At 39.9% G+C, this 25,199-nt stretch overlaps 1 protein-coding gene across 9 annotated transcripts in view; it reads left to right on the top strand.

The window, feature by feature from the left end:
• Positions 1–25,199, top strand: part of EML5 (EMAP like 5) — a 187,029-nt gene that overhangs the window by 106,011 nt on the left and 55,819 nt on the right. For all 9 annotated transcript variants that reach the window (XR_005199467.1, XM_017524634.1, XM_017524635.1 and 6 more), the window contains exon 21: positions 4,101–4,242. Coding sequence is in view for 8 of the 9 variants with exons in the window: in XM_017524634.1 (XP_017380123.1) it covers positions 4,101–4,242 (142 nt within the window). In the remaining variant the exon portion in view is untranslated. The remainder of the gene's footprint in view (positions 1–4,100; positions 4,243–25,199) is intronic.

Raw genomic sequence — 25,199 nt, 5'->3', positions numbered from 1 at the left:
GAGAAAAACTTTAGACAAATCTAACAGTTTATCTGCATATTAAAAGAGGGGGCGGGCACAGTGGCTCATGCCTGTAATCCCAGCACTTTGGGAGCCTGAAGCGGGCTGATTGCTTGAGCCCAGGAGTTTGGGAAGCTGAGAGGTGTAGATCGCTTGAGCCAGCATAAGCAACATAGCGAGACTCTGTCTTAAAAAAAAAAAAAATCATGAATTAGGTAGCATTCAGCACTGGAAAAGGCTCAGAGAGATCTGCTGTAGCAGTGTGGGCAGTGAGATTTTATAGGCTGAGTGCGGAAGTAAGACAAAGAAAATATATTTGATTGGTTAGAGTGGAAAGATCTTACTTAGAAATTAGTTGGCAGATTCTGCTTGGCATAGTCTGTAGTTTCAATTCACTTTACATTGGGCTTTGGTTTGCTTACATAGGAACTTAAAGCGCTGAAGCTGTCCCAGCCTAATGGCCTCCCAGTTAAAAATTTGTTAAATGTCCCATTATTTTTAGTATTATTATAGAGTTCAAGATTTCAATTGTCCTATTATCTTCTTGACATTGGAAACAAGACAAGGATACCAGATCACACCATTGTCATCCAACATTTTGTGTGAGGTCTTAGCCAATCCAGTAAAACAAAACAATAAAAGACGTATGTGTTGGAAAGGGATGGACAACAGTGTTGGTATTTTTGGGCATTATAACCGTATACCTTGAATATCAAGGGAATAAATTGAAAAATTATTAGAACTAAATAAAGAGTTCTGTAAAGTGATTAGTTGCAAAATCCATGTAAAAATCAATAGTGTTTCTATATACTAACAATAACTAGTTAGTAAATATGACATTAAAAATGCTGCTTGATGGCCAGTCACAGTGGCTCATACCTGTAATCCCAACACTTTGAGAGGCTGAGGTGGGCAGATCATGAGGTAAGGAGTTCAAGACCAGCCTGGCCAACATGGTGAAACCTCGTCTGTACTAAAAATAGAAAAATTAGCCGAGCATGGTGGCAGGCACCTGTAATCCAAGCTACTCGGGAGGCTGAGGCAGGAGAATTCCTTGAACCTGGGAAGTGGAGGTTGCAGTGAGCCAAGATTGTGCCACTGCAGTCCAGCCTGGGCAACAGAGCAAGATTCCATCATGAATGAATGCATGAATGCATGCATGCTACTTGCACCAGGTGCAGTGGCTCATGCCTGTAATCTCAGCTACTCAAGAGACCGAGATGGGAGAATCATTTGAAGCTGAGGGTTCAAGACCAGCCTGGGAAACATAGTGAGACCCCCCCCACCTCTAAATAAAATAAAATTAGCTGGGTGTTCTTACACACATGTGCAGTTCCAGCTACTCAGGAGGCTAAGGTAAGAGGATCACTTGAGCCCAAGTGTGCAATGAGCTATGATTGCACTACAGCATGGCAGCCTGAGTGACAGAGGGAGACCTAATTTCTTTTAAAAAAACACTCACACACACAAAAAAAATACAATAACTGGGAATAAATGTAGCTAGAAATATGCACAATCTGTGTTAAGAAAACTAAGATTTTACTAAAGAATAAAATAAATAAGTTATATAAATTTCATATAATCACAATCTGAATTAGAGTTTTACAAATGCTGGAAAGATGAAAAACCATATAGAAGAGAAAATATTCAAGAATAGTTAGGAAAGCTTTGAGAAACTCTCCATGCGTGAAATAAAAATATTATAAAATGATAGTAATTATAAGTATAGGAATGTATATACCCTACAGAAGTGTTTATATATATTTAACAACAACAAAAACTGTACAATGTTTGTAGCAGCAGTATTCCATGGATCAGTTTGGGGAGTAGTGCCATTCTATCATTAAGTCCATGAACATGGGATAGCTCCCCATTTATAGATCTTCTTTTAACTTTTTCTGAGTGTTTTGTAGTTTTCAGTGTGTAAGTCTTGTAGTTATTTTGTTAAATTTATTTTTAACTATTATTTTTGATGCTATTATAAATACTGTTTTCTTAATTTTGATTGCATTATTTCTGTTGTATCAAAATGCAGATTTTGTACATTAACCTTATAACCTGTAAACTTGCTGACTTTATTAGTTCTGATAGTTTTATAGTGGATTATTTAAGATTTTCTGTATACAAGATTATGTCATCTGTAAATATACATAGTTTTACTTCTTCCTGTCCACTCTGGATGCCTGTTACTTCTTTTTCTTGACCAATTGCCCTGAGTAAAACCTCCAGTACAGTGTTGAATGTAAGTGGTGAGAACAGAACATCCTTGTCTTGTTCCTGATCTTAGAGTGAAAGTATCTAGTCTTCTACCATTGAGCATAATGTTAACTGCTGGGTTTTTTTTTTATAGATTCTCTTTACTAAGTTGAAGTTGAAGAGTTACTACCCTTTCATTCCAAATTTTTGGAGCATTTTCATCATAGATGGGGAGGGATTTGTCAAATGCTTTTCTATGTCTATTAAGCTGATCGTGTGGTTTTCATTTTTAATTCTATGCATATAGTGTATTACATTAATTGACTTTTGGATATTATGCCAATCTTGTATTCCTGGGATAAATCCTACTTGGTTGTAGTATATAATTTTTTATATGTATTAGATTTGGTTTGTCAGTATTTCATTCAGGATTTTAGCATCAGTATTTATAAGGGATATTGGTCTTTAGTTTTCTTGTGATATCGTTGTCTGGCTTTGATATCTGGGTAATGATGGCTTTATTAAATAATTCAGGAAGGGTCCCCTCCTCTTTGTCTCTTTCCCTGACCACACCCAACTGTTAAACTCATTTAATTGCTAGCTTATTGCTCTGTTGTTTTCAACATTTTCCTCTGTCAGGTATAAATTGTGCCACAGACTAAACCAATTAAATTAGGGCTCCTTTAAAGGGACACTTCCCAAGATTAGTGTTTGAGGTTTCTGACTCCAAGCAGGCTCCTCCCAGCTATCTCAGAGTTTACTGGTTCTCCTGGACAAACTAGCTGGCCTACAATTTAGCCTGTATGTCCAGTGAGCCTTCCAGTTTCCTCCGAATTACTTTTTGAGTGCATCCTCATGCATGAGCTTTTTCACACTCTGCTGTAAATGAAGTCAGTTCCTTTGAGAAGAGATTAGGAGCTATCTGGTTTTCTGGATTGCCTCTCCCTCCAGGCAAAATCTCTGAACCAGGACCCTGGAGTTGAGAGTGAGGTCAAAGGCTCTTTCAGTATCTCAGGCTTTAGGCCCTGAGATCTTGGTAAGGGGAGAGGGGACAGTAGTCTCGGGTGTTCCTGGGTTACCACCAGGACCCCATTATTCTCAGAGACACCACATCCAAAGTAGAGCCTCCATCTGGAGTAGAGGCTGGGCAGAATCGATCTCCCAACTGTCAGCTGAGCTCACCAAGAATTTAGCTTCAGCAACAGGAGACTGAGGGCCAGATGAGAAATGCTGACATCCTGCCTTACCCTAGGAAGATAGAGCTCTGACCTGGAGCTGGAGGGGAGAGAGAGCCTAGTATTCTTGGTTGCACCAGTCTCACCTGAAGTTTCCATCTAGATGATGAAGGAGGAAGGGAGTGGATCTCAGTTTAAATACCGTAGACTCTCATAGTTCTTACCAAATTTTAGCAGATTTTCTCGAGTAAAAGTTCCTTCCTTTGTTGCATCTCCCTGGAACTATTTTCAGAGACTTTAAATGGTTGTTTTTTTAAAAAATTAATTTTTTCTAGTTTTACTAGTGAGCAGGTCTGTGGAGCTCCTCATTCTGTCATGCAGGAAAGTACCTCCTGTGTGGCAATTATTAACATTCCAGAACAGCCAATTCTTATTCTCTCCACCCAGAAAATGTTTTAGGATTATAAGTAAACTTTAATGGTAACTTGGTTATATTGTAATCGTGGAGCTAAAGTTGTTATGCAAGTATTTTATTGTGTTTCCCAAAGATAAATAGAAAAGTTTTATTAGACTTACTCACTATTCAGTATCCTATTATTATATATTATTGAATGTTGTCTTTAGTTTTATTCTAAATAACACTGTACATACATACACACACACATACATACATACATACATACATACATACATATCTTTAGGTTAAATTGATCCTATGTTTCTTTATAGGGACACATGGAAGGAGAGGTGTGGGGTTTAGCTACACACCCTTATCTGCCCATCTGCGCTACTGTAAGCGATGATAAAACCTTAAGAATATGGGATCTCTCTCCTAGTCATTGTATGTTGGCTGTCCGGAAGCTGAAAAAGGGTAAGAGGCTCTCAGACTTGAACATAGATTAAGCTATCACAGTTTTCTAACCTTTGCAAATATAAGAAAGCAATACTAGGCACATTTTTAAAAGACTTTAAATACATTGAAATATTTATTGAATGTCTACTTACTCATGGTACCAGATATAGAAGCTTAATTGTACTCAGTCTTTGCTTTATGGGACCTCCTATCATCATGCCTAAACTGAGCAAATTTCCAATAACATGTTAAAGAATATAGGAAGTAAACAGAAGTTACGCTTTTCTCTCCTTTGTGACTGTAGCTTATACATAATTTAGAACTGGAAACTTTTCTAGGGCATAGTGGGTACTAAAAAAAAAATCAAATAAAAATTAACTGGAAACTAAGAAAGAAAGCCCTAGCCTAAAAGAGGGTAGACAGTTGAGGGAAGGATATTTTAAATAGAACTGAGCCTATTTGTAGGAGGCAGATGAAGCTGTCAGTGTAGGCGAGATGGGAAAGGCTCAATTGTAAGAGCCAGGCTGTTACTATCAACCTAGAGTAGTGAAGATATATGGGCAGCTTTGAATTTCTTAGCAAAGTGGCAGGGAATGTTATAGGGTGAGGATACTATAGGAGGAGTGCTAGTTGGAAAAGTTGGGAATGGTTACTGTAAAATATATGATAGCAAGGCTGGGCACAGTGGCTCATATCTGTAATCCTGTCATGTTGGGAGGCTAAGGCAGGAGCATCACTTGAGCTTAGGAGTTCAAGACCAGCCTGGGCAGCATGGTGAAACTGTCTCTACACAAAATACAAAAATTAACCAGGCATGATGGTGCATGCCTGTAGTCCCAGCTCCTTGGGAGGCAGAGGTGGGAGGGTCTCTTGAACCTGGGAGACGGAGGTGGCAGTGAGCAGAGATCATGCCACTGTACTCCAGCTTGGGCAACAGAATGAGACTCTCTCAAAAAAAGAAAGAAAGAGAGAGAGAGAATGAATCAACGGATGAAAGAAAGGATTATCTAACCACAGTAAAGGCCAATTTGAAGTTAGGTAGCATGAATTGTAATTCTTCTATTGACTTAAAAGTCGTCGTCTATTCTTTTAGGGTTACAGTTAAGTATTTAACATATAAACTTAGCTAAAATCTAAAGTTTATCGCAATCTCTAGAACACTTGAACTCTAGTCACTGTCACCCCCTTTTTTAGTTATTGATGTCCAGTATTGATTTTTTTTACCCTCACAACCCCCTTCAATTGTCACTATTATTATTTTATTGAGTCATTGTTTATTCAGGGTTTTTTGTGCGTATACATTTTTGTTCACCTTTTCTTCTTGCATGTCACACTGTTTGCTTTTATCATTTTCTTCTTCCTACTTTAGAGTTTCTTTAATAAAAGACGTGTTGAAAATTTCCTTACCTTCTTTTGTCTGAACCAGTGGTTTATCAAGGGCAGAATAGTAGAAGTGGTCCATACCAGCAGCAAGAGTATTTTATAAAACACTGATATCAGGCCGGGTGCGGTGGCTCATACTTGTAATCCCAGCACTTTGGGAGGCTGAGGTGGGTGGATCTCGAGGTCAAGAGATCGAGAATATCCTGGCCAACATGGTGAAACCCCATCTCTACTAAAAGATAAAGATTAGCTGGGCATGGTGGTACGCGTCTTTAGTCCCAGCTACTGGGGAGGCTGAGGCAGGAGAATTGCTTGAACCCAGGAGGCGGAGGTTGCAGTGAGCCGAGATTGCACCACTGCACTCCAGCCTGGCACCTGGCAACAGAGCAAGACTCTGTCTCCAAAAAAAAAAAAAAAAAAACCACTGACATCACCGTTCCTAAAAAGCAGATGGATTTTTATTCAGTTTCATTATTATTTTAAAATTCTTTTATAGGCAGCATATTGCCAGTTAGAATAAACTGTTATAACCACCCTGACCTTAGTATACCACTAATCTGAACATATTTTGATTTTTTTACTCTCATTCTTAAATGCTAATGCAACTGCTTCTGGAGTTCTTGGTTGAACACAGAAAATTCATGATTCTGTATTTTTGTTTTTAAATATTCTTCTTTAAGGGCCAGGCATGGTGGCTCATGTACAGGCAAAGTACAAAGTAATCTCAGTACTTTGGGAGGCTGAGGTGGGCAGATTCCTTGAGATCAAGAGTTAGAGACCAGCCTGGGCAGCATGGAAAAATTATGTCTCTACAAAAGAATATAAAAATTAGGTGGGCATAGTGGCATACATCTTTAGTCTCAGCTACTTGTGAGTGCTGAAGCAGGAAGATTGCTCAAGCCCAGGAGGCCAAGGCTGCAGTGAGCCATGAACATATCACTGCACCCCAGCCTAGGTGACAAGTGAGACCCCAGGTCAAAAAACATATATATATTCTTCTATACTCACCTTTATTTTAATTTTTGTCATCACGTGATTGAAGAGGAAAACAGATGGATTTTAACTTTAGAGGGATATGTGTGGTTTTACACTGGTTAATTACTGAAGTCATGCTAGATTCAATATTATAAAACATAGTTATCTCTTCGAATCATTCAATAAGCAAATACTATTTTCTTCAACAAATGAATGTATATCTATCATGATCCTGAGATTTTATCATTTTACAAAAAAGAATTCATTATAATTAAAGTAGCTTGTCATAGGGAAATTTCGAGCAAACAACCAATTTTATGGCACCCAATTAAAGAATAAGCAGAAGTATAATGATGCAACATGGCTTAATGATTATATTCTCTTTTTTTTTTTTTTTTTTTTGATACAGTGTTTTACTCTGTCACCCAGGCTGGAGTGCAGTGGCAAGATCTCTGCAACCTCCACCTGCCAGGCCCAAGTGATCCTCTCACCTCAGCCTCCTGAGTAGCTGGGACTACAGGCATGCAACACCACACCTAGCTAATTTTTGTGTAGAGATGAGATTTCACCATGTTGCCCAGGCTGGTCTCAAACTCCTGGCTCAAGTAATCTGCCTGCCTCAGCCTCCCAGGGTCCTGGGATGACAGGTGTGAACCACTGTACCCAGCCTAATGTTTTATATTCTTAATGTTCATGAAGTAAACACTTTCTAAATTTTTGCAGCCTTTTGCACTTTTCTATATAATGACATATTGGAAAGTTTCTTTTCTTTTTTTCTTTTTTTTTTTTTGGCGTGGAGTTTTGCTCTTGTTGCTCAGGCTGGAGTGCAATGGCACAATCTCAGCTCACTGCCACCTCCACCTCCTGGGTTCAAACGATTCTCCTGCCTCAGCCTCCTGAGTAGCTGGGATGACAGGCACCTGCCACCACACTCAGCTAATTTTTTTATTTTTAGTGAAGATGGGGTTTCACCATGTTGGCCAGGCTGGTCTCAAACTCCTAACCTGCCTCAGCCTCCCAGAGTGCTGGGATTGCAGGCATGAGCCACCACGCCTGGCTATACATATTAGAAAGTTTCTGTTAAAAACTTGTATCCTCCAGGTTCAAGTTTTAATTATAATCAATTCTGAGTTTTTAATGGACTTTCTGTTTTTTAATTCTACACTGTTATTCCATGTCTTGCTCATTTCATGTTTTGTGTCTGTCTCTGTGTGGCATCTGCATCTGTGTAATTTTTTTTCAGATTAGTCTGGTTGTTTTTTTTTTTTTGGAGATTATGTCTTGCTCTTGTCCCCCAGGCTGGAGTGCAATGGCACCATCTTCGCTCATTGCAACCTCCATCTCCGGGTTCAGTTGTTCTCCTGCCTCAGCTCCCCAAGTACGTGGGATTGCAAGCACCTGCCACCATGCCCAGCTAATTTTTATATTTTTAGTAGAGATGGGGTTTCACCAGGTTGGCCAGGCTGGTCTCAAACTCCTGACCTCAGGTGATCCACCCACCTCCGCCTCCCAAAGTGCTGGGATTAGAGGTGTGAGCCACTGTACCTGGCCTCTAGTTTTTAATTCTCTTTATAGCAGTTTATTGCCAATCTGTTTTTTAACCTACCCATTTAGTTAATTTTGTCAGTTTTATAGCTTCTTTTTGTTTTCAAGTTTGCCTGAGATATTTTAACATCATATTCCTTGTTTATATTTTAGATTTCCTCCTTTCTATCTTTAATCTTAACTACCTGTTTCAGATAAATAATATAAAATCTAATTATCTCCCAGGACCTCATTTACTATGTTTTCTTACCATTCTTTTGAATGTTTTCTTGTTTGTTTTTCTGCTGACTCCCTCCTAGTGGTCCATCTTCTTGTGCATTTTAAATTCATATTGTAAGTTCATGTTTGATTGGGCTTTCTTTACCTCTGGGGATCCCATGATGTCTGAATCAAGGGTGTGTGCTTCTATAGAGATTTTGTGTTTCTCTCTTCAGGTGTCTGAGGTGCTACCATCCAGAACCACTGGAAGTTTATTTAATTGAGATTACATAAATCATGTAATGAGTATAAATTTGAATCTAAGATTTGTGAAAGCCACCCTGTGTTTGTGAATTCTCAAGTATGATTTTTCCCCCTCTATGGAGAACCCAGGCCGGGATAGATAAGCCTATTTCATAAAGTCTTTATTGTCAGATACATTTAAAAAAAAAGGTTTCTCGATTTTTCTTCTGAGATATTGTTGTAATACTAGAAGAAAATGACAATATGCTGTTTGGAAAGTTTTTGCCAAAAAAAATTGCATGTAATTGTCTGTATTTTATTTCTTAAGATATTCATGAGTCAAAAAAATATAAAAACTAGAGAAACTAAATATTTAATATTTAGTATATTGAAATACAAAAAGACAAAAACATCACAATATAAGAATAGCTGTGTAGTATTTTAATTATTAGTAAATTATTAAAATGAAAAAGTTTCAGCATAAAACACTGAAATAAATAATTGATTCTTTTAAAGCAATCTTAGAGCAAAGTTTATTAATGATATTATTATTGAGTTGAAAGTAATTCATTTTGAGCAAATTTTTCCAATGACCTAAAAGGCCCTTACTATGACACTGTACTATACTATATGCTACACTATATGCTAGTCTGAATAATGATAAAAAGATAAATATAATCCAGTGCTAAATTTCCTGTGACTCTCTCTTCATCAGATAATACTGTCTCTTTTTTGATGGCTTTGAGGACATTTCTTTTTGAAATTTTTTTTTGTGGGGACTGTAGCCTCTTTATTTTCAAGACGGAGTCTTGCTATATCATCTAGGCTGGAGCAGTCTGGATGATATTGGCTCAATGCATCCTCCACCTCCCGGGTTCAAACAATTCTCTTGCCTCAGCCTCTTGAGTAACAGGGACTACAAGTATGTGCCAGCACAGCCAGCTTATTTTTATATTTTTAGTAGAGATGGGGTTTCACCATGTTGGCCAGGCTGGTATTGAACTCCTGACCTCAAGTGACCCACCTGCGTTGGCCTCCCAATGTGCTGAGATTACAAGCGTGAGCCACCATGCCTGGCTATATAGCCCCTTTATTGATAGCAAGCTATAATAGTTGTTTTAAAGGAAACATTTCCAGGGTACATTGTCTTTAGATTTATGATTTCTAGAAGGAAATTATAATTCATTACTATTGTATTTGTTGTGAGTTGAATTGTGTTCCCCTGAAAAGATATGTTGAAATTCTAACCCCCAGTACTTGTGAATGTGTCCATATTTAGAATTAGAATCTTAGGAGATAGAATCAAGTTAAGACACAGATATACTAGATTTGAATGGGCTCTAAGTCCAGGGATGGATATCCTTATAAGAAAGCCACGTGAAGACATAGAGACACAGACACACTGGGAGAGTGCAGCATGATGATGGAAGCAGAGGATTGGAGTGATGTACCTATAAACCAAGGAGCACCAAGGATTGCTAGAGAGAAGCAAGGAAGGATTATTCCCAAGAACTTTTGGAGCAGAGCATGGCTCTGCCAACATCTTGATTTCAGATTTCTAGGCTCCAGAAACTGTGAGAGAATGGATTTCTGTTGTTTTAGGACACACAGTTTGTGGCAATTTGTTACAGCCTCCTAGGAAATCAATATTCCTAGGAGTATTCAAATCAATATGAACTGTGTTCATATTCCAGTGTTCAAAAAGTCTTCAAACTAGAGTGAGAATTATTCTCAGTATTAGTTTTGCTTAGTTGACCATTATTTTCTGTGAAACTTGAGGGAAAAAATCACTAGCATCCAGCATACCCTGGATGCTAGTGATTCTGAGATCAGATTTTTTTTTTAATTTCGAAATAATGGTATTAGATTATCACTATGAGTACTTTGGAACCTAAAATTAACATAAAAAATTGAAAGCTAGTACTATAATGAGTACAATGAATGTATGTCTTTTCAAGAATTCCAGTTTTGTTTAGGAGGTCCAGGTGCAAGACTAGTCTCCTATGCTGTTAAGGCAAATGTGACTTTTAAAAAATTTTCTATTTTATGTTATTTTAAGTTCCAGGATACATGTGCAGGATGTGCAGGTTTGTTACATAGGGAAACATGTGCCATGGTGGCTTGTTGCACCTATCAACCCATCACCTAGATATTAAGCTCCATGTGCATTAGCTATTTATCCTGATGTGCTCCCTCCCTCCCCCATAACAGGCCCTAATGTGTGTTGTTCCTCTCTCTGTATCCATATGTTCTCATTGTTCAGCTCCCACTTATAAGTGAGAACATGTAGTGTTTGGTTTTCTGTTCCTGTGTTAGTTTGCTGAGGATAATAGCTTCCAGCTCCATCCATGTTCACACAAAGGACATGATCTTCTTACTTTTTATGGCTGCATATTATTCCATGGTGTATATGTACCACATTTTCTGATAATAGTCCATCATTGATGGGCATTTGAGTTGATTCTATGTTTTTGCTATTGTGAATAGTGCTGCAGTGAACATATTTGTATATGTATCTTTATAACAGAATGATTTATATTCCTTTGTGTATATACCCAGTAATGGGATTGCTGGTTCAAATGGTATCTCTGGTTCCAGGTCTTTGAGGAATCGTCACACCATGTTCCACAATGGTTGAGCTAATTTACATTCCCACCAACAGAGTAAAAGTGTTCCTATTTCTCCACAGCCTTAGCAGCATCTGTTGTTTCTTGACTTTTTAATAATTACCATTCTGACTGATGTCAGGTGGTATCTCAGTGTGTATTTCTCTAATGATCAGTGAGGTTGAGTTTTTTTTAATGTGTTTGTTGGCTGCGTGAATGTCTTCTTTTGAGAAGTATCTGCTCATGTCCTTTGCCCACTTTTTAATGGGGTTGTTTATTTCTTGTGAATGAGTTTCAGTTCCTTGTAGATTCTGGCTATTAGACCTTTGTCAGCTGGATAGATTGCAAAAATGTTCTCCCATTCTGTAGGTTGCCTGATCATTCTGATGATAGTTTCTTTTGCTGTGCAGAAGCTCTTTACTTTAATTAGATCCCATTTGTAAATTTTTGCTTTTGTTGCAGTTGCGTTTGACATTTTCATCATGTAAACTTTGCACCTGCCTATGTCCTGAGAATGGTATTGCCTAGATTTTCTTCTAGGATTTTTTATAGTTTTGGATTTTACATTCAAGTCTTTAATCCATCTTGAGTTAATTTTAGTGTAAGGAGTAAGGAAGTGGTCCAGTTTCAGTTTTTTGCATGTAGCTAGCTAGTTTTCCCAGCACCATTTACTAAATAGGGAATCTGGCCAGGTGTGGTGGCTCATGCCTATAATCCTAGCACTTTGGGAGGCCAAGGAGGGCAGATCACATGAGCTCAGGAGTCTCAGACCAGCCTGGCCAATATGGTAAGACCCTGTATCTACTAAAAATACAAAAATCAGCTGGGTGTGCCCGTAGTCCCAGCTACTTGGGAGGCTGAGACAGGAGAATCACTTGAATCCTGGAGGTGAAGGTAGCAGTGAGCCAAGATTGTGCCACTGCATTCCAACCTGGGTAACAGAGCAAGACACTGTCTCAGAAAAAATAAAAACAAACAAATAAATAAATAGGGAATCCTTCTCCCATTATTTGTTTTTGTCAGCTTTGTTGAAAATCAAATGGCTGTAGATGTGTGGTCTTATTTCTGTGATCTCTATTCTATTCCCTTGGTCTATGTGTTTGTTTTTTGGTTACTGTAGCCTTGTAATATAGTTTGAATTTGGGTAACATGATGCCTCCAGCTTTGTTCTTACGGCTTAGCATTGTCTTGGCTGTACGGGCTCTTTTTTGGTTCCCTATGAATTGTAAAGTAGTTTTTTTCTAATTCTGTGAAGAATGTCAATGGTAGTTTAATGGGAATAGCATTGAATCTATAAATTACCTTGGGTAGTGATATGGTTTGGGTGTGTCCCCACCCAAACTTCACTTGAATTCCCACATGTTGTGGGAGGGGCTTGGTGGGAGGTAATTGAATCATGGGGGCAGGTCTTTCCTGTGCTGTTCTTGTGATAGCAAGTTTCACAGCATCTGATGGTTTTATTAAATGTCTGGCATTTCACCTGCTTTCACTCACTCTGTCCTGTCACCCTGTGAAAAAAAGTGCCTGCTTCTCTTTTGCCTTTTGCCATGATTGTAAGTTTCCTGGGACCTCCTCAGCAATGTGGAACTGTGAGTCAATTAAATCTCTTTCCTTTATAAATTACCCAGTCTCAGGAATTTCTTCATAGCAATGTGAGAACGGACTAATACAGTAAGTTGGTACCAGTGGAGTGGGGTGCTGCTGAAGAGATACCTAAAAATGTGGAAGCAACTTTGGAACTGGGTAACAGACAGAGGTTGGAACAGTTTGGAGGGCACAGAAGAAGACAGGAAAATGTGGGAAAGTTTGGAACTTCCTAGAGACTTGTAGAATGGCTTTGACCAAAATGCTGATGATACAGACAATGAAATCCAGGCTGAGGTGGTCTGAGATGGAGATGAGGAACTTGTTGGGAACTGGAGCAAAGGTGACTCTTGTTATGTTTTACCAAAGAGACTGGCTACATTTTGCCCCTACCATAGCTATTTGTGGAACTTTGAACTTGCCTGAGATGATTTAGGGTATCTTGCACAAGAAATTTCTAAGTAGCAGAGTATTCAAGAGGTAGCTTTGGTACTATTTAAGCATTCAGTTTTAAAAGGGAAACAGAGCATAAAAGGTTGGGAAATTTACAGCCTTACTATGTAATAGAAAAGAAAATCCCATTTCTCAGGAGAAATTCGAGCTGCTGTAGAAGTTTGGATAAATAATGAGGACCTAAATGTTAATTTCCAAAACAATAGGGAAAGTAAGTTTCCTGGGGACTCCTCAGAAATGCAGAAGAGTGAGTCAATTAAATCTCTTTCCTTTATAAATTACCTAGTCTCAGTTTTTTTTGGTTGTTGTTTTTTAGATGAAGTCTCCCCCTTTTAGCCCAGGTTGGAGTGCAGTAGCACAATCTGAGCTCACTGCAACTTCTGCCTCCTGGATTCAAGCAATTCTCCTGCCTCATCCTCCTGAGTAGCTGAGATTACAGACATGTACTACCACGCCTGGCTAATTTTTGTATTTTTAGTAGAGACAGGGTTTCGCTGTGTTGGCCAGGCTGTTCTTGAACTCCTGACCTTAAGTGATCCACTCACCTCAGCCTTCCAAAGTGTTGGGATTACAGGTGTGAGCCACTATGCCCAGCCAGGTATTTTATAGCGATGTGAGAACAGACTAATACAGACAGTGCGGCCATTTTCACAATGTTGATTCTTCCTATATATGAGCATGGAATTATTTCATTTGTTTGTGTCCTCTTTTATTTATTTCCTTGAGCAGTGGTTTGTAGTTCTTGAAGAGGTCCTTCACTTCCCTTGTTAGCTGTATTCCTAAGTATTTTATTCTCTTTGTAGCAATTGTGAATGGGATTTCATTCATGATTTGCCTCTCCACTTGTCTGTTGTTGGTATATAGGAAAGCTTGTAATTTTTGCACATTGATTTTGTATTCTGTGACTTTGCTGAAGTTGCCTATCAGCTTAGGAAGCTTTTGGGCTGAGACAATGGGGTTTTCTAGATATGTGATCATGTCATCTGCAAACAGAGACAGTGTGATTTCCTCTCTTCCTATTGGAATACACTTTATTTCTTTCTCTTTACTGCTTGCCCTGGCCAGAAGTTGCAATATTATGTTGAACAGGAGTAGCGAGAGAAGGCATCCTTGCCTTGTGCTGGTTTTCAAGGAGAATGCTTCTAGCTTTTGCCTATTCAGTATGATACCCACTGTGGGTTTATCATAAATGGCTCTTACTATTTTGAGGTATGTTCCATCAATACCTAGTTTATTGAGAATTTTTAATATGATGGGATGTTGAATTTTATTGAAGGCCTTTTCTGCATCTGTTAAGATAATCATATGGTTTTTGTCTTTAGATCTGTTTATGTGATGAATTATGTTTATTGATTTGTGTATGTTGAACCAGCCTTGCATCCTGGGGATGAAGCCAACTTGATCGTGGTGGATAAGGTTTTTCATGTGCTGCTGGATTTGGTTTGCTAGTATTATATTGAGGACTTTTGTATCAATGTTGATCAGAAATATTAGCCTGAAATTTTTTTTTTGTTGTGGCATCTCTGCCAGGTTTTGGTATCAAGATGTTGCTGGCCTCATAAAATGAGTTAGGGAGGAGTCCCTCCTTTTCAGTTGTTTGAAATAGTTTCAGAAGAAATGATACCAGCTCCTCTTTGTACCTGTGGTAGAATTCAGCTGCAAATCTGTCTGGTCTTGGGCTATTTTTTGTTGGTAGACTATTAATTACTATCTCAATTTCAGAACCTGTTATTGGTCTATTTAGGGATTCAACTTCTTCCTAGTTCAGTCTTTGGAGAGTGTGTGTATCCATGAATTTTTCCATTTCTTTTAAATTTTCTAGTTTATTTGCACAGAGGTGTTTATAGGATTCTCTGATGGTTTTTTGTATTTCTCTGGGATCAGTGGTGATATCTCCTTTATCATTTTTTTATTGTGTCTATTTGATTCTTCCCTCTTCTTTATTAATCTAGCTAATGGTCTATTTTACTGATTTTTTTGAAAAACCAGCCCCTAGATTCATTAATTTTTTTTTGAAGGGCTTTTTGTGTCTCATCTCCTTTAGTTCTGCTCTGATCTTGGTTATTTCTCGTCTTCTGCTAGCTTCAGGGTTTGTTTGCTCTTGGTTCTCTAGTTCTTTCAGTTGTGATGTGAGATCTTTCTAGCTTATTGATGTGGGCATTTAGGGCTACAAACTTCCCTTTTAATACTGCTTTAGTTGCATCCCAGAGATTCTGGTATCTTGTCTCTTTGTTCTTACTGGTTTCAAATAACTTCTTGATTTCTGCCTTAATTTCATTATTTACCCAGGAGTCATTCAGGAGCAGGCTGTTCAATTTCCATGTAGTTGTGTGGTTTTAAATTATTTTCTTAATCTTGAGTTATAATTTGATAATGCTGTGGTCTGAGAGACTGTTATGATTTTAGCTCTTTTGCATTTGCTAAGGAGTGTTTTACTTTGAATTGTGTGATTGATTCTAGGGTAAGTGCTATGTGGCACCAAGAAGAAAGCATATTCTGCTGTTTTTGGTTGGAGAGTTCTGTAGACATCTGTCAGGTCCATTTGCTCCAGAGCTGAGTTCAAGTCCTGAATATCATTGCTAATTTTCTGTCTTGATGATCTAATATTGACAGTAGGGTGTTAAAGTCTCCCATTATTATTATTTGGGAGTCTAAGTTGTCTCTTCATAGGTCTCTAAGAACTTGTTTAATGAATCTGGGTGCTCCTGTACTGGGTGCATGTATATTTAGTTTAGCTCTTCTTGTTCACCTGACTCCTTTTTCATTATGTAATGCCCATCTTTGTCTTTTTTTATCTTTGCTGTTTTAAAATCTGTTTTGTCAGAAACTAGGATTGCAACCCCTGCTTTTTCCTCCATCCTTTTATTTTAAGCCTATGTGTGTCTTTGCACATGAGATGGGTCTCTTGAATACAGCATATCGATGGGTCATGACTCTTTATCCAGTATGCCATTCTCTGTCTTTTAATTGGGGGCATTTAGCTGATTTACATTTAAGGTTAATATTGTTATGTGCGAATTTGATCCATCGTCATCAAAGTGGCTGGTTGTTTTGCCCACTTGATGTAGTTGCTTCATAGTGTCATTGATCTTTGTACTTCAGTGTGTTTTTGCAGTGACTGGTAACACTTGTTCCTCCATATTTAATGCTTCCTTCACAAGCTCTTGTAAGGCCTGGTGGTGACCAAATCCCTCAGCATTTGCTTGTCTGAAAAGAATTTTATTTCTCCTTCACTTATGAGGCCTAGTTTGGCTGGATATGAAATTCTGGGTTGGAAATTATTTAAGAATATTGAATATTGGCTCCCAATCTCTTCTGGCTTGCTGGGTTTCTGCTGAGAGGTCTGCTGTTAGTCTGATGGGCTCCCCTTTGTAGGTGACCTGACTTTTATCTCTGTTTGCCCTTAACATTTTTTCCTTCATTTTGACCTTGGAGAATCTGATGATTATATGTTAGGGGTTGATCTTCTCATGGAGTATCTTACTGGGGTTCTCTGGATTTCCTGGATTTGAATATTGGCCTGTCTTGTTAGATTGGGGAAGTTCTCCTGAATGATATCCTAAAGTATGTTTTATAACTTTGCTGTATTTAGGTACCACATTTGGTCGTAGGTTTAGTCTTTCTCCATAATCCCATAATTCTCAGAGGTTTTGTTCATTCCTTTTTTTCTTCTAATCTTGCCTGCCTATCTTATTTCAGCCAAATAGTCTTCAGGCTCTAAAATTCTTTCCTCTTCTTGGTCTATTCAGTTTTTGATACTTGTGGTTGCATTGTAACATTCTTGTGTTGTGTTTTTCAGCATCATCAGGTCATTTATGTTCCCCTCTAAACTGGTTATTCTGGTTAACAGTTCCTATAATGTTTCATCATGGTTCTTAGCTTCTTTGCATTGGGTTAGGACATGTTCCTTTAGCTCAGCAAGTTTCATTATTATCCACCTTCTGAAGCCTGTTTCTGTCAATTCATCCATCTCAGCCTTCACCCAGCTCTGTGCCCTTGCGGAAGAGGTGTTGTAATAATTTGAAAGAGAAGAGACACTCTGGCTTTTTGTGTTTCCAGCAATTTTTCATTGACTCCATCTCATCTTTGTGAGTTTATCTAGCTTCAATCTTTGAGTCTGCTGAACTTTGGATGGGGTTTTTGTGGGAACTTTTTTGTTGATGCTCTTATTGTTGTTGCTTTGTTTGTTGGTTTGTTTTTCTTTTAACAATCGGGCCCCTCTTCCATAGGGTTGCTTAGGTTTGCTGGGGGTCCACTCCAGACCGTCTTTGGCTGGGTCCCTCCCATACGTCAAGGTGTCACCAGTGGAGGCTGCAGAACAATAAAGGTGGCTGCCTGCTCCTTCCCCTGGGATCTCTGTCCCTGTTGGTCACTGAACTGATACCAGCAGGAATGCTCCTGTATAAGGTGTGTGGTGACCCCTGTTGGGGTGGTCTCACACAGTCAGGAGGTACACGATCCAGGACCCACTTAATGAAACACTCTGACTAACCCTTGGCAGAGGGGGTGCATTGCACTGGGGGGAATCCCTCTCGTCCTGACTGCCCAGATTCCTCAGAGCCAGCAGAGGGAAAGACTAAGTCTGCTGATCCATGGAGACCACAGATGCCCCTCCCCCCAGGAGCTCAGTCCCAGGGAGATCAGTTCTGTCTACAAACCTCTGGCTGGAGTTGCTGAAATTCCTGGAGGAAGGCCCTGCCCAGTGAGGAGGGATGGTTCAGGGTCAGACCTAAAGAGGCAGTCCAGCCATGGTCTGCCACAGCCTCTGTGCTTCACTGTGGTGAATTCCTCCTGGGTCTAAACTGTTCATTTTCCCAGGCACCAGCAGGGAAGAAATGGCAAACTGGAGCTGCAATGATGGCTGCTGCCCCTCCCCGAGGGAGCTCATTCATCTTAGGCAGCAGGCAGCCAAAGTGTTGACGGCCATACCTTCCCCAAGGAACTTGGTAGTTTTTGGCAGTCCCCAGCCAAGTGGCCACTGACAATCTGCATAGCTCTGTGCTTGGGACCCAAGGCCCTGGTGGCATGGGCTCATGAGGTCGTGATCTCCTGATCCACAGGTTGCACAGATCCACGGAAAAGGTGTGGTTTCCTGGGCAGGGTAGCACAGTCACTCACTGCCTCTCTTGGTTGGGAGTGGGAGCTCGCCTTGTCCGGTGCAGCTCCCAAGTGAGCCATTGCTCCACCCTGCTTTTCCTCACTCTCTGTGGGTCATGCCAACCACCTCGTCAGTCCTAATGAGATAACCTGCATACCTAAGCTGCTGGTGCAGGATTCATTTGCCCGTTTTGTTCTTCTCCGTGGGAGCCTCTGACCACAGCTGTCTGTAGTTGACCTTCTTGTCCCCCCCTTCCAAATGTGGCTTTTTTACTTTGGTTTTCTGCTCCCCTTTTATTTTTGATACCTAAAACATTTTTCTTATTTTCCAATGATATCAGCTATGAATTTAAAAGGATACTATGTTAATCTTTGCTTAAACTCAACTTTCTACCTGCTTTATGCCTGCACCCAACCAGCAGAATAAGCAGTGAGTAAAACAGGGAACCGTGATAATTGACCTCACTACCCTGTCTGTTTCTTTACCCCTCTTTTGTAGCAGAACTCCTCAATGTTGAGGCTCCCTTCTCTGTGCGTTCACATGACAGTACACCCCAATTAGGCTTTTGTCCCTATTTGTCCATTTAACCTGCTGCCAATTTGTTGATCAGTTCTTGGTTCTCAGTATATTCACCTCACAGAAATTTTTGACACAATTTATCATTTTTTTTAACTGAACTACTTTATTCACTTATCTCTGGACCTCGTGCATGTCAGTTTTTGCTCTCTACTTCACTGACTCCTTTTTTCTGTTTCCTTTGCTAGGTCTGTCTCTCCTTCCTGCATGCTGCATTTAGGAATGCTCCAGGGCTTCTCCCAAGACTTTTCTTTTCATATGTACACTCACACTTTAGATTCAGTCTGTCACTGTCCAGTCAGAAGACAGAGACTTCTAGGGTTATTTGAAAGTGGGAATTTAATAAAAAGAATTGCTAACTAGTAAAAGGTGATTACCTACTGAAAAAGCCTTAGGGGTAGCCACCATAGAAAGCAGCTACCAACCCTAGTACTAAAGGAGAGTGAACAAACAAGTTAAAAGAGATTCATACCTGTTTGGAAATGGTGTGGCCGCCACCAGAACATTCAGTGAGCTTGTGGCAAAAAAGCTAGCCAGAGGGTGAAGCCCTCAGTGGAACAATGAGAGTAGTCACTTGATGAAGGCGAAGCTTGCCAGAGGCAGCAGGCCAGAGCTGAATGGTCAGAACCACCACTTGGTGAAGAGCTTAACCTAGGGCAAAAGTCATTGAACTGAGAGGACTACTGCCAGAGAATCTTACTGAAGTCTGCAAATTGCAGCTAAATCGTTAGGGTGATGGTGGAGAAACTTCCTGGAAGAGGCAGTTGGGGCTGCCACTGTGGTGTTAGGCCCCCTTTATGCCAGTGCCCTGGCTGTATAAAACAGCACACTGGAAGAAGGGAGTCACTTTTGGCCTTATAGTGTTTCTGCAGCTCCCTCTACTGGCAAAGTTTAGTGTCAGTCAGCTAGCAAAAAAAGTGTGAGGCCCAAGGAATGGTAGATATGGAACTGAGAGGCAAAAATTAATAACAAACACAATCTTTCCCTCTGGCTAATCAGCATCCACATGAACCTTTCTACAAACATTTGAACTTCAGTACAACCACAGAACTAACCTTATGTTTCTACCCAAAGAGATGCAGCTACCCTTGGTACAAGCGAAGTAGTCACCTCTAGAGAGAGAAGATATACAGTTCCAACAGTCATCATATGCATTACTGACTATATTAGTTATTCTCAAGTTTAATCAGTCTTACTGAATATTTACGTTAACACAAAATTGTTAAGTTAACCTCCAACAAACTCGTATAAAATATTGTAAAGGAGAGAAAAGTAAAATAGTTAATATGCACAAATAAAGATATACATGTAACAAACATTTATGCAAAGTTAGTATAGTCTTCATTTCTATTACTGGTCATAAGGCTGTAGTTGATATCTATAACTTCTTTCTTCCACTAACCATTTCATATTTTTCTTGCCCTTAGCCACAACCCCAGGTGATTGTGGTGATGTTTGTGGTGGGGTGACTCAAACCTTCAGAAGCATCTGAAGAAATCCCCTTTTTTCCCTGGTTGCTGTCATTTTCCATTAAGCTTTACCATTGGTCATGGAGGGCCTAAGAGGTGTCCCAGCAAATTCCTATGTTTCAGACAGCCTCTTTGCTTTCATTATGTAGCAGCAACTCAATTCCCCTATGTAATTAGGATCAATCACACCAGCCAGAAGAGTAATACCTTAATTCTTTTTCTGTTGGCTTGGTGACATAAGGAGCCCCACCATGGCTAGGTAGCAGTCTCATCTTCCAGTGTAGTGGAACTATTGTTATATCCCCTAGTAGAAGCATTCCCCCTGTTCTTGGAAGCTAAGGCTCTGAATCAACAGGGTTCAGAGTTACCAGGATGCAAAACAAAATTGTGCTAATTGATTATTAGATATAATAGAAGAGCCATTCTCAATTTCATCTTTTGATTTCCAGACCCCTGATTTCTGGCTATGAGGTAGACAGCACTGTATAATGGTTTATGATTCAGAGCTTATACTGCATCCTATAAAACAGATACCCAGTCTTTTGAGGTGTTGTTCCTCAAATGGTGCCACATATAAGTCTTCAGTTAGGAAATGAGGGTATGTGATAGAACCAGTTAATTCCAAGAGTATGAGCCTAATGCTACACGTTCTTTGCTATGAAATAATTCCTTTGTCAGAAGTGTGAATTCTGTGATGGTAGTTAAGGCATCCTGTGTGTCCACGGATGGTGATGCTAGTAGAAACATTATGATCAGGGAAAGCAAATCCAGAATTCATGTCTATTCTACTGAGTGTAAATCTTTGCCGCCTCCATAGCAGAAGAGGTCCAGTGTAACTAGCATGCCATTAAGTAGCTGGCTTGTCTTCCTGGGGGAATGGTGCCCTATCAGAGGTTCCATTGATCTTTTCTGTTAGTAGATTAGACACTCAGCAGTAGTGATAGCAAGATCAACCTTGCCAAGAAGTCCACATTTTTTAGCCCAGTCATAGACTCTGCCCTTGCCACCACTGTGAGCCCACTGGGCAAGTGCTAGGTAGCTAGGAAAAGAGGCTGACTGATATCCTCAGAGAGTATCATTTTTTTTCCATCTGATTATTGAGAGCCTCCTCTGTATTGGATACTTTGATGAGTATTTTCTAGAACACAGATCTTCATGGCCTGTCCCAAGAATTTCATCCACACATCTATTTTCTGTATTTCCTTGCCTCTAATATTTTATTCCTGTTTCTTCCAAGTCCCTATCATTCATCCAAATTGTTAGCAATTACTAATGAACCAGTGTAAATCTGCACATGCGGTCATCTCTCACTTCAAAGTGGAAAACCAAGGAGACTTCTTGAAGTGCTGCCCATTGGGAGATTTTACCTTCACTGCTATTTTTGGGGGGTCACTTCTGAGTGGGGCTGTAATGCTTTCAAATAGGTACCAACATATCAATAGAAATTTAAGTCTGACTCAGGAGATCAAAACCATCCTGGCTAACACAGTGCAACCCCATCTCAAAAATACAAAAAAAAAAAAAAATTAGCTGGGTGTGGTGGCATGTGCCTGTAATCTCAGCTACTCAGGAGGCTGAGGCAGGAGAATCACTTAAACCCAGGAGGCGGAGGTTGCAGGGTGCCGAGATTGCAGCACTGCACCCCAACCTGGGCGACAGAGTGAGACTTTGTCTCAAAAAACAAACAAAATAAAAACAAAAACAAACAAAAGAAACTTAAGTCTGACTCAGAATTTTTTCTTCCTCAGTGAACTGATCATAAGAAACACCGATGAGGCCGTAAAGACAGAGTGGGAAGAGGCATTGCAGCAGAAATTTTTGAAGAATTTTGAGGCACCTGTTCATGTAAATTACTTGTAATTTCCAGACCTTTTAAACTTGATCTTTTCTACTTGATATATCGCTGCTGTGCATACCCAATCTCTGGCTTGGTTGGTCATGTAACTTCCAGTTCGTGATAGGAAGCTCAGGACACGTAGTTACCTGCTATCCTGTAGTTAGGCATTTGCTCTCTAATAAGGTCTGGCAGCAAGCAAGAAGCTGCATCTCAAAAGGAAAATAATTATCCATAAAAGGAGGACATAGATTTGCTCTCAAGTCGTACAGTTCTGCAGTATGATTCTCCTTTGGTAGCCTCCAGAGGATCTATAGAGCATTTCTATTTACCATAGACACTTCGAGTATGATTAGATCTACTGGATCATAGGCTCAAGAGGAAGACTAGCTTGTCTTCTTTTTCTCCGGTCTTCACTGGAAGCTGGAAGCCTTGTAAGCGACTTGGTAAATGGGTGGAAACAGCCACTCAGTGTGGTATATGTTGCTTTCAGAAGACCTACCAAATGTTTTGCTCATTTTGTTCACAGCAGGCAGTGGCAGTTAGAGTGACTTGTCTTTCACCTTGTAGAGAATATCTTGACATACATCAGATCACTGGACACCCAGAAGCTTCACTGAGGTTGTAGATCCCTGAATTTTTGTCAGGGATTATCTGCCACTCTCTTGATTTACGTATCTTACTAAGGTTTCTAAAGTTTCTTCTTGCTGCCTGTTCTCCAGATCCACTCAACTTATATAATGTCATCAATGTTGTGGGCCATGTAAATGGTTTGTGGAATGTCAAGGATATCTGTGGATGGTATTATGGCAGAGAACAGAGAATTGAAAATAGTCCCGAGGCAAGGCTTTGAAGGTGTACTCAGGTATAAGCCAGGTGAAGACAAATAGTGTCTACTGATCCTTACAAATTAACATGGAGAGAAAAACATTAAACAGGGCAGTAGCTGCATAACAAATGCTAGGGGCTGTATTGATTTGTTCCAGGACAGATACTACATTTGGAAGAGCGGCTTTCAGTTGGAGCCACCATCTGATTAAATTTATTATCCACAGTTATTATCTCAAATTAGTCTAAATTCAGCATAGACCCAACAGGCAAGTTTACGTGGCAATGTGGTAGGTTTGGACACCTGCGTATTTCAAGTCCGTGCTGGTATTATTGATTTTTGCAATTCTCAGGCTTGAGGTTTTGTTTCTGGTTTTTTGCCTTGGAAGGGAGGATAATTTCTAGGGGTTTTCACTTAGTTCTTATTATAATGACTCTTACCCCATGGATAATAGAGCCAGTGTGGAGGAGTCTACCAGTTGCCACATAGGTCTATTTTAATTCAGGAATTGGATGGGTTCCACAGACCATTTTGGCCTACTGTGATTGAAACTTGGCTTAAGATTCCATCTGTCACAGGATCACCGTAAGCTCCCACTTTGACTGGTATACAGCAGCAGCATTTTATGTTCCCAAGAATTATCAATTTAGAGCCTATGTCTAGTGTCTAGTAATCCCTGAAAATGTGAGCATTTCAATTTCCCCAGTTCACCATTATCCTATAATAAGTGGCCACAGAGTCCTCAAAGAAAGATATTATTATAGACTTGTGGTAGTGCTACTTGGTCCTTCCCCATTGTCTGGCCTTTTCTTCAATCAAGGAGCTCCAAGTATATGAATTGGCTTAGGTGTGAAAACTGACTGAAAATCCGTGATTCTCCATTATGGTGATTTAATTTGACTCAGGTTTCTAGTCACCAGGTATGGAGGTTTCTCTATTAAGTAAATCAAACATTCATCTAGTAACCTACCCATCCACTTCATTCCTAAATAAACGTGATTCATTAGCCACCAACAGAAGTCTCCACAGGCTAAAACATTCTGATTATCACTACATTCCTCCTGTCCTTTTCTGTGAAAGCATCTACCTTTACAAAATCAGGAGGTGGGCTGGTTAAGTGCTACCACTTGGCCTCTGCTTCTCCATGATTATCTCGGTTAAATCAGGGAGGCTATGACAATGACAACGTCTCCTGTGGCAGGGGTGTCCAGTCTTTTGGCTTCCCTGGGCCACGTTGGAAGAAGAATTGTCTTGGACCACATGTAAAATAACACCAACGATAGCTGATGAGTTAAAAAAAAAATCGCAAAACAAAATCTCATGATGTTTTAAGAAAGTTTACAAATTTGTGTTGGGTCATACTCAAAGCCATCCTGGCTTGCGTGCCACCCACAGGTCACAGGTTGGACAAACTTGTACTTTGGTCATTTATGTATGAGAACAGTCACAGAGCTTTTTGAGAGGCAGATGCTGCCCTTAATATATTTTCCAGTGTATTAGTGAACGGATTATTTTCTAGACTTTCTTGGGGGATGTAGTTGGTAGACTGGTGTGCAAGCTGCATATGAAAAATCTATTCAAGGCTGGGCACAGTGGCTCACGCCTATAATCCCAGCACTTTTGGAGGCCGAGGCAAGCAGATCACCTGAGGTCAGGGGTTCAAGACCAGCCTGGGCAACATGGAGAAACCCCATCTCTACTAAACAGACAGAATTAGCCAGGTGTAGTGGCACATGCCCGTAATCCCAGCTACTTGGGAGGCTGAGGCAGGAGAATCGCTTGAACACAGAAAGTATAGGTTGTGGTGAGCCAAGATCTCACCATTGCACTCCAGCCTGGACAACAAGAATAAAACTTCATTTCCAAAAAGAAAAAGAAAAATCTTTTTTTTGACTAGAAAAATCTATTCAAACATTCTTACCTCCTTAAGCTTTTAGATTCATTCCTCTCCATCAGGTGTCAGCCCATGGGTCAAAGCCAGCCCACCTCCTGATTTTGTAAATAAAGTTTTATGGAATCACAACCATGCCCATTCATTTATGTATCATCTAGGGCTGCTTTCACACTATAATAGCAGAGCTGAGTATTTGCAACAGAAACCACACTGTCCACAAAGCCTAAAAATCTTTCCTATCTGGCACATTGAAGGAAAAAATGTGTTGACCCCTGCTTTATACTACGG

Source organism: Cebus imitator, unplaced genomic scaffold (genome assembly GCF_001604975.1).
Source record: "Cebus imitator isolate Cc_AM_T3 unplaced genomic scaffold, Cebus_imitator-1.0 Scaffold34, whole genome shotgun sequence".
Taxonomy (NCBI): Eukaryota; Metazoa; Chordata; class Mammalia; order Primates; family Cebidae; genus Cebus; species Cebus imitator.
This window is presented reverse-complemented; position numbering and strand designations above follow the sequence as displayed.